Here is a 13,034-nt window from a genome sequence, read left to right on the forward strand (position 1 = left end):
GTGGATTTTGAATTCCTGAAAAATTTTAAACTACAGATTTGTGCTCAGGCAAACCCCGAAGATTTATGAACCAAACATTTGAAACTCCAGTGAAGGATTTGAATTGAATGTACAGAGAAAGAAAAACTACCAAAGCTACAGCCAGTGAACTGACTTTAGAGTATCCAGTCGACAGTTTGGACTCTCTAGTCCAAAACACAGCAGCTTCACTCCTGAATCCTGCAGGTTGTTTTCACTGATGTCCAGCTCTCTCAGATGGGAGGGGTGGGACTTCAACGCTGAGGCCACAACTTCACAGTGAGTCTCTGAGAGCCAACAGCCAGACAATCTGTCATGATGCATAGATTACAACATATGTTATCATGAAAGAAGACACTTTATATTTACTTCATGCATTGATTGACACTGAAAAACATATCATCATGCAAAATAGAATAAGATAGTAAGATTGTCATTTTCTTAATGTCCATGTTTTATTTTTCAGTGGAACTTTTTTCAGTGCCAGTACTTGTTTCAGTGCCAATACAACTTTTCCCAGTACAAGTGTTTCAATGCCACTACAGTGGAAACTGCTTATAGTGATCACGGTTACAGTGATCAACTGCTTATATGTATCTAAAAGCTTAGGACAGAATCTTTCCTGTACAAATGCTGTTTAAATAATTTGCTTATTGTAATCAAGTAGTCCGCTTACAGTGTTCATTTTGGGTCTTTTCATACATGAAAACATGGGGAAAAAAATTAAACTATGGTAAATCTATTTTATTTTTACTTTACTCCCATGATACACATATGATGTGTAACTGCCGTGAAACAATCAGAAAATAACATTTTCTTCCTCTCATTCACCGGCTTTCTCGCTACCACTGCTCACTTTCCTCATCCACTGTCTAGCTTGCTTGACCACTGCTTCTTTCTCTCTCTCTCTTGTCGTCAGCAAAGCCTAACTTTACTTTTAACGTTATCAAATGAAGAGAAATGTCCTCCCCTCTTCCTAGTAATGTTTTTGTCTTCCATCATGGCAGGGTTGTACAGCGTTACAGGTTGCGTTTCTCCAAAAGTTGATTCTGGTTCAAATTTCTCACTGCAGCACCTCTGCAGCCCCCAGCCCTGCAACCTAAACCCACAACGCATAACGCACAACACTGCCAGCTGGTGACCAGAGGCTGATAACACATGCACATTGAAATAATGACAGGAAAAAGAAAAGGAAAAAGAAATTCTCTCTCAGTGAAGAACATAGTCTCCTTGAAGCTCATGACAAACTGCCAAAAACGAGCCAACAAGATGCAGCAGCGAAACAACAAGCATTTAAACAGCTGTTCTGTATTTTGAAACGGTCAATAAAATTCAGTAAATAGCGAAGCTGCCCATTTCATTACTTTATATTCATGTTATAAATATACAAATGTCAATTAGATGGTAATCTGCATGAAAAATTAAGAAAAAAAAAAAAAAAAAATCAGTTATAATAGTCGTCAGCTTATAGTGATCACTTCCGTCCGGGTCAAATTGATCAGCTTATAGTGATCAATTTGACCCGGACGGAAGTGATCACTATAAGCGGTTTCCACTGTATTTCCTTTTTCAATTCAGGTTTTGTTTTGAATGCCAAATTTTATTTTCAATGTCAAAATTTAACTGTTGCTGTTCTGGCCTCATAGTTTTGCTGATCCCCCTTGCTCACAATGAAATGGCTCAGAAATCATTAAAAAAATGACGATGAAAGCAATTTTCTCTGACTTTAGAAATTGCCTTTGGAAAATGATACAGATCTTATCTTAAACTCTTAATCATGGTGGTAAAAAACAGTGACTGACTGATTATTTATTATTTACAGAACGTACTCATGTAATAACTTACTGCGTTCACAGATAACTTTAAAATACTGATATATGTTGTGATTGTTGCTGTAATAAAACCTCAACCACAACCTCTAAAGTCCTTCATTTGTTTAACCAGGTTTGAATGACACGTCCGTCACCCAAAGGAATGAATAGAATAACTGTGTTCATTAACTTAACAGATATAAACACAACCAACTGAAAAGACACCCATTTGCACTCGACAATAGAAACAGCTCAAGAACATCTGTGACTAAATATAACTGACATTATTTCAGCTATAAACAAGTAGAGCAATATTTTAACAATAATACATTTTATATTATTTATATTTGAAGAACTAAACTACTAATCTACACTGATTTATAATGCTAATCACATCTGGATCTTACTGAGCCTTTCTGCAGTTCCTCACAGCTGGGATCAGTCTATGTCGTCCCTCCTCTGATGTGTTGTACTTCTCCAGGTCAAACTCATCCCAAACTTCTGACATCTGCAGCATGTAGGCCAGAGCTGAGCAGTGGATCTCAGAGAGTTCCGTCTTTGCTCTTCTCTCTGACTTCAGGAACTCATGGATCTGCTGATGTACTGAATGGTCATTCATCTCCATCAGACAGTGGAAGATGTTGATGCTTCTGTCAGGAGAGGTAAAATGAGTGCTCTTCTCTTTCAAGTTGTTGATGACTCTCTGGATGATTTCTGGTCTGTTCTCTGTCTGACCTAGCAGGCCTCCTAAGAGACTCTGGTTGGACTCCAGAGAGATGCCATGAAGGAAGCGAACAAACAGGTCCAGGTGGCCATTTTTACTTTTGAGAGATTTGTCCATGGCTCCCATCAGGAAGTCATCCAGAGATGGGTAATAGTTATCATCTCTGTCATCATCATCGTCATCATCATCTTCATCATCCACATCTTCCAGGAAGTCATCCAGTATCTCTGTCTTCCTATTGGTGTACCAGTGGAAGTCATCCAGAGATGGGTAATGGCCATTGTATCTGTCATCATCATCATCCACTTCTTCCAGGAAGTCACCCAGTACCTCTGTGTTCCTGCTGATGTAACAGTGGTACATGTAGACTGCAGCCAGAAACTCGTGAATGCTCAGATGAACAAAGCAGTAGACTTTTTTCTGGAAGATCACATTCTCTCTTTTGAAGATCTCTCTACAAAATCCTGATAACACAGAGACCTCTGTGACATCTAGACCACACTGCTCCAGGTCTTCTTGGTAGAACATGATGTTTCCTTTCTCCAGATGTTCAAACGCCAGCCTCCCCAGCTTCAGAAGAACTTCCCTGTCAGACTCCGTCAGCTCCTGTGGACTCATCACATGTCCCTCATCATACTTATGCTTCTTTCTCTGTGTCTGAACCAGCAGGAAGTGTGAGTACATGTCAGTCAGGGTCTTGGGCAGCTCTCCTCTCTGGTCTGTAGCCAACATGTGCTCCAGAACTGTAGCAGTGATCCAGCAGAAGACTGGGACGTGACACATGATGTTGAGGCTCCTGGATGTCTTGATGTGTGAGATGATTCTGCTGGACAGCTCTTCATCACTGAATCTCCTCCTGAAGTACTCCTCCTTCTGGGCGTCAGTGAAGCCTCGTACTTCTGTTACCCTGTCAACACATGTTTGAGGGATCTGATTGGCTGCTCCAGGTCGGGAAGTTATCCAGACGAGAGCCAAGGGAAGCAGATTCCCCTTGAGGAGGTTTGTCAACAGGATGTTGACTGATGACTTCTGTGTGACATCAAACACGACCTCATTGTTCTCGAAATCCAGTGAAAGTCTGCTTTCATCCAGGCCGTCAAAGATGAACAAAACTTTACAGACAGCGAGCTTCTCTGCTGTTACCTTCTGTAATGTTGGATGGAAAACATGGATCAGCATGAGAAGACTGTACTGCTCATCTTTGATCAAGTTCAGCTCCCTGAATGAAAGCAGAATCACCAAACGGACATCTTGGTTTTTGGAGCCCTCTGCCCAGTCCAGAGTGAACTTCTGCACTGAGAAGGTTTTTCCAATGCCAGCAACGCCGTTCGTCAGAACGACTCTGATGTGTTTCTGTTGGTCAGGTAAGACTTTAAAGATATCATGGCACTTGATTGGAGTGTCATGGAGGGTCACCATCTTGGAAGCTGTTTCAAGCTGCATCACCTCATGTTGAGTATTAACGTCTTCACTCTGTCCCTCTGTGATGTAGAGCTCAGTGTAGATCCTGTTGAGGAGGGTTTCACTTCCTGCTTCATCAGTTCCTTCAGTCACACATTCACATCTCCTCCTCAGACTGATCTTATGTTCATTTGAAACCTCCTGCAGACCACTGTCTGCAGAAAGAGAAGAAAAAAGGTATAACTAAAAATAAATATTCATTAATTTTCAGTACGACACAGGAGGTAGATTCCTGTCCTGTTTTCAGAGATGATGACATCAGCCGACAGACCTTCAGTCTTACTTTGTACAGTGCTGGTCTGACTGTTTGTCTGCAGTCCAGTTCTGGATCTTTCTGCACACTGGGGACAGGAGGAGTCTCCTGATGGAGCAGACTGGTCCCAGTATGAGCTGATACACTGTCTGCAGAACCAGTGTCCACAGCTGGTAGAGACTGGATCCTTCAGGACGTCCTGACACAAAGGACAGCAGGACAGCTGCTCCTCCACAGAAACACCCCTCCTCTTTCTCTCTCTGTGGACATGAACACATTCTTTATGACACATGACATTAGTGGTGGCCAACTGACAGCTCACAAGTTGCATGCAGCTATTTCCCTACATAAACAGTCCAGACTGTAAGTATTTGGATAGTTATACAGTTTTTTGTTCTTCAGGCTCTGAGCTTCAGCACATTGAATTTGAAATAAAATGATATATACTACAATTGCAAGGGTTCAAAAGTAATTAGACAGACACAACAATGCGCCAGCAAAGGCAGAGAAGAAGAAGAGGAGTGCAAGCTAGTAAAAAATTGTAAAAAAATTCAGGATTTAAAATACTAGGTTCAAAATTGGCTTTGCAAATGTTTCATGAGGAGGGAAATGGATTCAACATTTGTTAGACCACAAGGATTCACACAATGTGTTTTGGTAAGTAAGTCAATGTAAACATGACCTTTGTTAACAAGAAAACTCCACAGGACTCCTGTAATCTACAATGAGCCATTAAAAGTCAGGAAAAATAAGCAGGAGGTCACTGAGCAAAACAGAAAAGTCCACTTGTGAAAAATAACAGACTGCTGCTCTTTTGTCTTGTGTTGTGGTGCTGAACAGAGAGCTCTGCTAAATATCTTCATAATGCATCTTTTCATTCGTGTTTCTCTCTCTCACCATTTCTGCTATAATCTCTCTCTCTCTGTGTGAGTTTGATACAACAGTTTTACAGATTTTCCCAGACATTAAACGCACGATATGCAATTTCTGCCGTTAGGGTCTCTCAATCAAAACAATAACAAAAGACAGAGTGTGATGACATTGTGAAGTAGCATGGGATCATGGGGGTTGTAGTCTTCATTGTTAAATAACCAGCTTCTCAGGGTTAGGATTCCTTCAGTGTTCATCGTTCAGGATATATTTACCTGGATCTGAATTATCTGCAGAGGTCTCCTCCTCTCCAGAGCAAACAAAGCCAGTGATTAAAACAGGTAAAAACACTGAATAAAAATCAGTCATCATCAATCATGTTAAAAATCAGTGTTTCTCCAACGCTTCTCGGCGGACAGAGGACTTAATAAGGGGCTGCTAGCCGAGCTGCTGCTAACGTTTGCTCAGCTCGTTTCTCTGATAACTTAAGATCTAGACGTCCGATGACTAAAATCCTTAATCTGGTAAGATATAGTAAAAACGACCAGGATCTAAAAAGGTTATCGTAAAAGTGTGGCTAAAACCTGAATAAAAGTCCATTTATGACAGTTTCTGGTGGACCACCACAACGCTGATGTATTATCTTGTAGGTGTATACTCTTTGGTAGAGGCCATTGTAGCGGACAACCACAACACCGAAGCATGCATTTTGTGCATGTATACTCTTTGGTAGAGGGGTATGACACCATTGACAAGTGACCAAATGAAACGGTCCGTTACCTTGATTAAAATTATGGATTGTTTGAAAATTGTTGGAAACATTTGGGATAATGTAAGTACATAACTCGACAAAATATATAACATAGGTTTAGTTGTTTTTAGACATTTTAATGTGGAATAGTTACATATTGCCTTTGTCAATTATAACCCCAAACTATGGAATACACTGCCCATAGATATCAGGGAAGCCAGCTCTCTAGATACTTTCAAAAGAAAGCTTTTTCTTTACCCAAGCATTTAAATAGCTTTGCACTTGCCCCTTGCTGCACTTTTTAATGCTAAGTCAGCTTCGCACTTATGCTTTACTGCGCTTCTTTTAAAATGTTATATTTTACTTTATTGTATACATTCTATGTATTCTATGCTTTAACTTTTATTCTTTGATTATTATGTAATATGCATTTTATGTATTTTAGTTTCACTTTATCAAGTGGGTTTTATTTTTATTTTTATTTCATTTTCTATCTTATGTTACATAAATGGTTTTTTTTAATATGCTTTTACGTCCTTTCATATAAAGCAGCTGGTGCATGTAATTTCATTTATTGTAAAGCACTTTGAGCTGCATGTCTTGTATGAAAGGTGCTATACAAATAAAGTTAGCATTATTATTATTATTATTATTATTATTATTATTATTATTATTATTACAGCTTTTAATGTCAGACTCAGTTTCCTCTGCTGCAGTGGTCAGTCTGCAGTGATAAATCAGCTGCAGCAGGCTGTTTGTACACATTTACATTACCTCCTCCTATATTTTGTGCCTTTGAACAGGAACACGTTAAGACACATTCTGTATTGCATGAGACCAAACACTCAGTTCTCTTCCATTTTACCTGCACAAAGTCTCGGTGCAGTCCTTTAGTAAATAAGGACAGACACAGCTTGACTTGTTACTAAATCCTTAGTAAATATCATCCTGGGTTACCTACTTTTGATTTTTTGAGTAGAAAATCAAATAGCAATAGCAGCCCTGTCTCTGTCTCTGGTTAACATGTTAACATGAAGATCTGTTCTAGATTACAGCTGAATGGAAGCTAGTTCGTTATTTCTTTCCACTGTGTTTCCTTCATATCTACACTACAACCTCAATGAAACCATCTCACTGAATCATCTTCAGGTCAGTTTACAGTAGAAACAGTCTCTTACTTTGTGTCTGAGGGTCCAGGTTCATCACTAAACTTTGGAGGTTCACTTTTAGACAAGTCGCTCTTCATAGACAGACAGCTGGATATCAGAGACTCTGCTCTCTGTCTGTGGAAACAACAATTGTTTTAAATATATCATTAGTTCTTAGTAGTAAAGAGCAGATGTAACATAAAACATGGCACAGGGTCATGATTTAATAACGACAACAAATAGTTATGTTCATATCTACTTCTGCATGTTCTAAACATTTTATCTGCAGCTTCAAACTGGATATATTTGCGTGAGGAGACATGTGGGCTGTGAAAATGCTAAATGGCAAAAAATATTTCTATTTAACAGTTTATTCACTGACAGTTAAACTAAAGGCACTGCTGCCTGATGCTGGGCTGTCAGATTAACTTGTGCATTTATAGAAAGCAAACAAAACAGTCTGTCCTCTGCAACTTAACCTGTAATAAATATTGGTTGAAGCAACTAATAAACATTTCAGAAAAGCAATCAAGCACTCTTTGAACAAAATTAAAGCTATAAATAAAGAAATAATGCAGTCAATGCTCAAACAACAAAAAGATCTTGGACCAATTTTTTTTTTTTTTTTTTTTTTAAACAACAGAATTATTAACGAATAGTGTTGTAATGTAGGTTATGACATTAAATGACATTAAAAAACTGAGTCATCTTCAGGTCAGTTCACAGTAGAAACAGTCTCTTACTTTGTGTCTGAGGGTCCAGGTTCATTACTGAAGAATAGAAGAGGATCTTTAGACCGGTCACTCTTCATAGACAGACAGCTGGATATCGGAGACTCTGCTCCGTCCTCCTCTTCCTCCAAATCATTCATCTTCTAGAGTCTGAGAGGTAAACCAGCAACACTGGAGACACATACACATACACAGCATAATAAACCCAGTCCGTCCTCTCTTTCACTCAATTTCAGTTTATTTTACTACAGTACATTGAGGAATTAAAAATTTTGAAAATGTATATGTGTGTTGTGTCTTTATATTGTTTATTGTCATTGTATTGTGAATACAACGAAATTAGTTGTACTACTCCTGGTTAGTGCATTAAAAGCACAGTACAACATAGTCTCACACAACCACACAAGTCCTAGAATAAATAAATAAATATATATATAAAAAAAGTAAAGTGCATCAATGAAAATAGGTGTAGTATACACCGGAGTAATATGAAATATTGCACATAGACAGATGTGATCATTGCACAGTGTAAAATTCACAAGGTATTATTGCACTTTATGAGAGTAAATATTGAGTTGTGACACAAAGACAGTTTTCATATTGCATGCTAAGTTGATTACTTTTTGATGGAGTTTAGGGTGCAGATGGCCTTGGGAAAGAAACTGTTCATGAGTCTAGTGGTCCGTGTTTTGAATAATCTGTAGTGCCTGCCAGAGGGCAACGGATCAAACAGGTGGTGACCAGGGTGTGAACGGTCTCTGGAAAGGTAGCGGGTGTTGGCGATATCCTCCGGGGAGGGAAGAGGGCAGCCAGTGATTTTTGATATAAGACTACACGGTTTTAAATGGAGAGTTTGGTTTTGACTTGGAAGTTTGAAGTTTGTGATGATGAGTGTGCAGTATGCATTTGTGCTTAAAGATTTGGGAAAAGGAGCATAATTTCAAGAAATGTGTCTAAGCAATCGAGAAAAACTTTAATCTGAAAAATAACAAGTAGATTGATCAATAATTACAGTAATCATTATTTGCAGCCCAAATATTAACACTCACCCTGCCTCAGGCTTGCTGTTTTCCCCCTTCTGCTCTGTTGACTTTAAAATGGAGTCTGACTGAATACTTTCACTTACCTGTTCCTCCCTGTTTGCTCCTCCCCCTTCCTTATTGGAAGTTGTGTGTGTGTGTGAGAGAGAGAGAGAAAGAGAGAGAGAGAGAGAGAGAGAGAGAGAGAGAGAGAGAGAGAGAGAGAGAGAATGTGTGTGTGTGTGTGTGTGTGTGTGTGTGTGTGTGTGTGTGTGTGTGTGTACGCATGCACGCGTGTCATCACAAATATGCCAAACATAGTCACCTTATTTAGCCCCACCCATTTTTTCTGTTCCAACTTCCTATATGAAACACCTTAGTCACTTTAACTACAACCATGTGTGTTTTCCAGCCATCACAAAGATAAACTTTGACTCTGACGTTTGAAGACGTCGACATTGTGATTTTATATTTTTCTGACACAGTTTAATCAACTAAACAATTAATCAGAAAAATAATGAGCAGATTGATCAATAATTCCAGTAATCATTACTTGCTGCCCTAATATTAACACACACCCTGCCACACTTCCACAAACTTTTCCCCACTGTCCGAACTCTTTTCTTCATGCAAAGCGTTCGAGGGTGCACACTCGGCGCTGACGCGACACACACACACACACACACACACACACATACACACTTACCCGCTGCTGCTGCCTCTGGTTGTCTCCGGGCATGGGCCAAACTGAGGCGCTTCCTGGACACACCATAAACAGCGCTTGGTGGCGCGCTTAAGAGGGTCATGTGACTGTGGACCATACCATTAACATTGAATGGACTGATATTTTATGATTTATTCTGGTTTGGGGGTATTTGGCCATAGCTGTATGGAGGGCAATTAGTGCCATTTTTCCTTTATGCAAAGTATATCATTGATTTCTGAATTTATGTTTGTTGTGTTGCTAAATTTGAACGTAGGACACTATAATTTGTTAATTGGTTTGCCCGGGGGAGGGGCTAAGAATATATAAGGGGAGCTCTGCTCATTTAGGGTTGTTGGGTTTTTGGTTCTTGGCTGAGTAACAGTGTGGGTGACGAGCTGCCAGTGTGAAGCCTGTCTTGTAAATACTTTTTTTTGTTATTGAGTTTTTTCCACCTCTGCATTGTAAATATTTTTGCCACTCTTGTTTGGGAACTTGGTGTAAATAAAATATCACCACACTGAAGTTTTCTCGTCGTCTGAGCCATCATTGGTACCTCCTTGAAAGCGAACGTGCGACAAGTGTAAATAGTAAATGGAATGCATTTATATAGTGCCTTTCTAGTATTTCGACCACTCAAAGTGCTTTACAATACATGTCAATATTTGCGCATTCACACATACATTCATACACTGATGGCACCATTCTCATTCCCAACTCGCCACATATCGAGGCTTGGTCAGGACCCTGTGGCGTCACTTTTTAACGCACTGGGTACCCCTTTAGCGTTATTTTTCAATGTGCAGGGTAGTCCAATAGACTTCTGTTGAACTCTCACAACATCTGAAATAGACGCCATGAGACCGATGACGTCTAGGCCTATATAAGGTTACAAATTTCAGCCTGGTCGCCAGAATAAAACGTTGGCATTGTACGTTTCTGCAAACCACAGATGCGTTGAATATCTACATTTCAACACCTGTAATATGTAGCATATTAACATTTCAACAATATGTATCATTTCTGAAGTGACGTACTTTACATGACATTTATATAAGCTGACTTTCTTATAAGGAGGTGGAGGGGTCAGTGGATGGCTTGCAAAGATTTTGGCAGAAAGTTGGAAATCAGCAGAGACCACCTTGCTGTTTTTATTTTATTTTTAATTTTAACCCAAACCATGATCTTTCCCTAACCCTAAACAAGTGGTTTTTGTGCCTAAACCTAACCAGACCTTAACCACCATTGTCACACCATAAAATATAAGTATTTTTAACAGTGACTGCTGTGATACTGTGCTAAAATGGTGCTAAAGGGGTACCCAGTGCATTAAAAAGTGATGCCAGGGGGTCCTGACCAAGCTTTGGTATGTGACAAGTTTGGAGTGAGAACATGTTGTTAATGGATGACCTCTCTAACATTTGAGTAATATGTTGTTTTTGTTATTTTACACCCACCTTACATTATTTTACCACCATAAAAGTCACTAACATTATTGCATTCAATCAGCAGAAGTTTTATTTTCAACATCATTCCTGTGACCAGTTGGTGAAGATGCTATTCTATATTTTGAATGTTCTCTCCCTCCTGTGAGTCTGTTTGTTATGCGTTTTACCCTCAAGCTGTTTTTTTTTAAAGCCGAGGTGTTGACTTGCAGCTCTCTGGGGACATTAACAATGATTCACTGCAGCTGGGAGACAACACCTGTGACAAACCCTTCATACTCCACTGTTACACCTGTTACACCTGAGCAGTCTGAGTTAAACCTGTCTGTAGAGTATGTCACTCCAGAAAGCGATGTACAGGGGTACATCGCTTTCTGGGGCCAGAACAGTCCTAATGTGGGCAACTAGAGTAGAGCAGCAGCAACCACAGCTGATGTGATAGGCTGAGACACTTGTCAATCAAACAAACAGCTGCAATATTTTGCTAAAAGAACAATAATTCTGAAAGTCTGCACTCAGACTGACACTAGAAGGAGTGAAATTATCCCTTGGGAGATCAACATGTTTAAAAACTGTACTTACTTTTTATTTTTTAATGAGAAGTTTGGGGTTTCCCCATTCACTTCAACAGAGTTAGAGGTTGTTTGAAGCCACCTAGTGGATATTAGAGGAAATTGATTTATTTACAGTATGTGTAATTTGCCTAATAATATAACAAATTAATTATATCTTTTGGAATAGGAGGATAACCATAAAGTTTGTTACCAAACCATTTGCTGTAACCTAAAATCCACTAAATTCCTCCAAAACATCACAAGAAAACATTTACAATTACAGAATAAGCATAATAATGACTCTTTAATAATTTATATTACCTCGTATTATCTTATTAGTATACTTTATATCTGTAATATTAATAGTTAATAGTTAACTATTAACCATTAATTAATAATAGTAAGTTAACAGTAGTAGATAATATTAATCATTTTAACTTCATAGTTAAAATAAGTGTCACATTATTTATAGAAAATATAATTAATATCTGTATGATCTTTGGTGTTTTTGTGTGGCATGATGTCAGAGTTTTGTAACTGTCTCACCTGTGCTACAGGTGCAGCAGATATCCTTCAGCTCGACAGTAGCTTTGTTATCTTCATTATTGTCATCATCCTCGTTTTCATCTTCAGTGTAATTAGTGCTGAGTTGCAGCTGAGAGCTGTGGCCCCTGGGAGCCCCACCTCTCACCTGCTCTGCTCAGTAAACACTCAGGTGAGTTCATCCCTTAGTAGGTGAGCTGAGCTGGAACAGTGTGGTCACCAGTTCACCTGCTAAAGATGCTGAAATCTACAGAGATTGCGTAAAGATGGTCTCTTTAAAGGGGCGTTACAAATTTCTGGGAAATCCTCTCCGTCAATTCACTTTAACGACCTCATTAGTATCCAGTGCAGAGGTGGGCTCAGATGTGTTGAGCCTAGCTTAGCATAAAAGACTGGAAGCAGGGGGAAACTGCTGGCGTAGCTCCATCAAAAGAGGAAAAAATATCCACCTTCCATCAAGATTTACATGATTTCATCAAGTTAGCTACACTAACAACCAATCCATCCCAGAGTCAGTTGGGTTTAGTGAGAAGAGTCAGGGTTCAAGACCTAAATGATCACTCTACACTAACAGGACCTAGAAGCTAAAGCTGCATTCACGTCATAGCGTCCAGATAAAAATTACAGGTGGCTGAGTCAGAAAAAACGTACACATCTCAGAGATTAGGAATTTCTGACATCCACTTGATGAAAAGAAGTACACAAGTGTCAACAAACCTCTGTAAAGATTCCTGCAAAGCATCCAGTTACATTTAGAAATCAAATATTAACACAAAAACACTTGATTCAGATCATTTATGGGAAGCTGTAGACTGTTAGTATCTGATTTTACTTAAAAACCTACAAATATGTAAAAACATAGTACACATAGCTAGAATAAAAACACATCTGGCAGTAAGTATGAATGACTTGTGAAATAGCTACAGTATAATATATATATATATATATATATATGTATATATGTATATATATATATATGTGTGTGTGTGTGTGTATATATATA

General features: G+C 38.9%; 1 protein-coding gene across 1 annotated transcript; it reads right to left on the reverse strand.

Moving 5' to 3' along the window:
* Positions 1-135: 135 nt before the first annotated feature.
* Positions 136-7,951, reverse strand: LOC137188492 (protein NLRC3-like). Its single transcript, XM_067598147.1, has 5 exons — positions 7,780-7,951; positions 7,067-7,171; positions 4,298-4,527; positions 2,237-4,169; positions 136-328 (listed from the first exon to the last, which is right to left on the reverse strand). Exons 1-5 carry the CDS (start codon positions 7,905-7,907, stop codon positions 136-138), a joined length of 2,589 nt encoding a protein of 862 aa, XP_067454248.1. The 5' UTR covers positions 7,908-7,951.
* Positions 7,952-13,034: the final 5,083 nt, after the last annotated feature.

Source organism: Thunnus thynnus, chromosome 8, assembly GCF_963924715.1.
Source record: "Thunnus thynnus chromosome 8, fThuThy2.1, whole genome shotgun sequence".
Classification (NCBI taxonomy): Eukaryota; Metazoa; Chordata; class Actinopteri; order Scombriformes; family Scombridae; genus Thunnus; species Thunnus thynnus.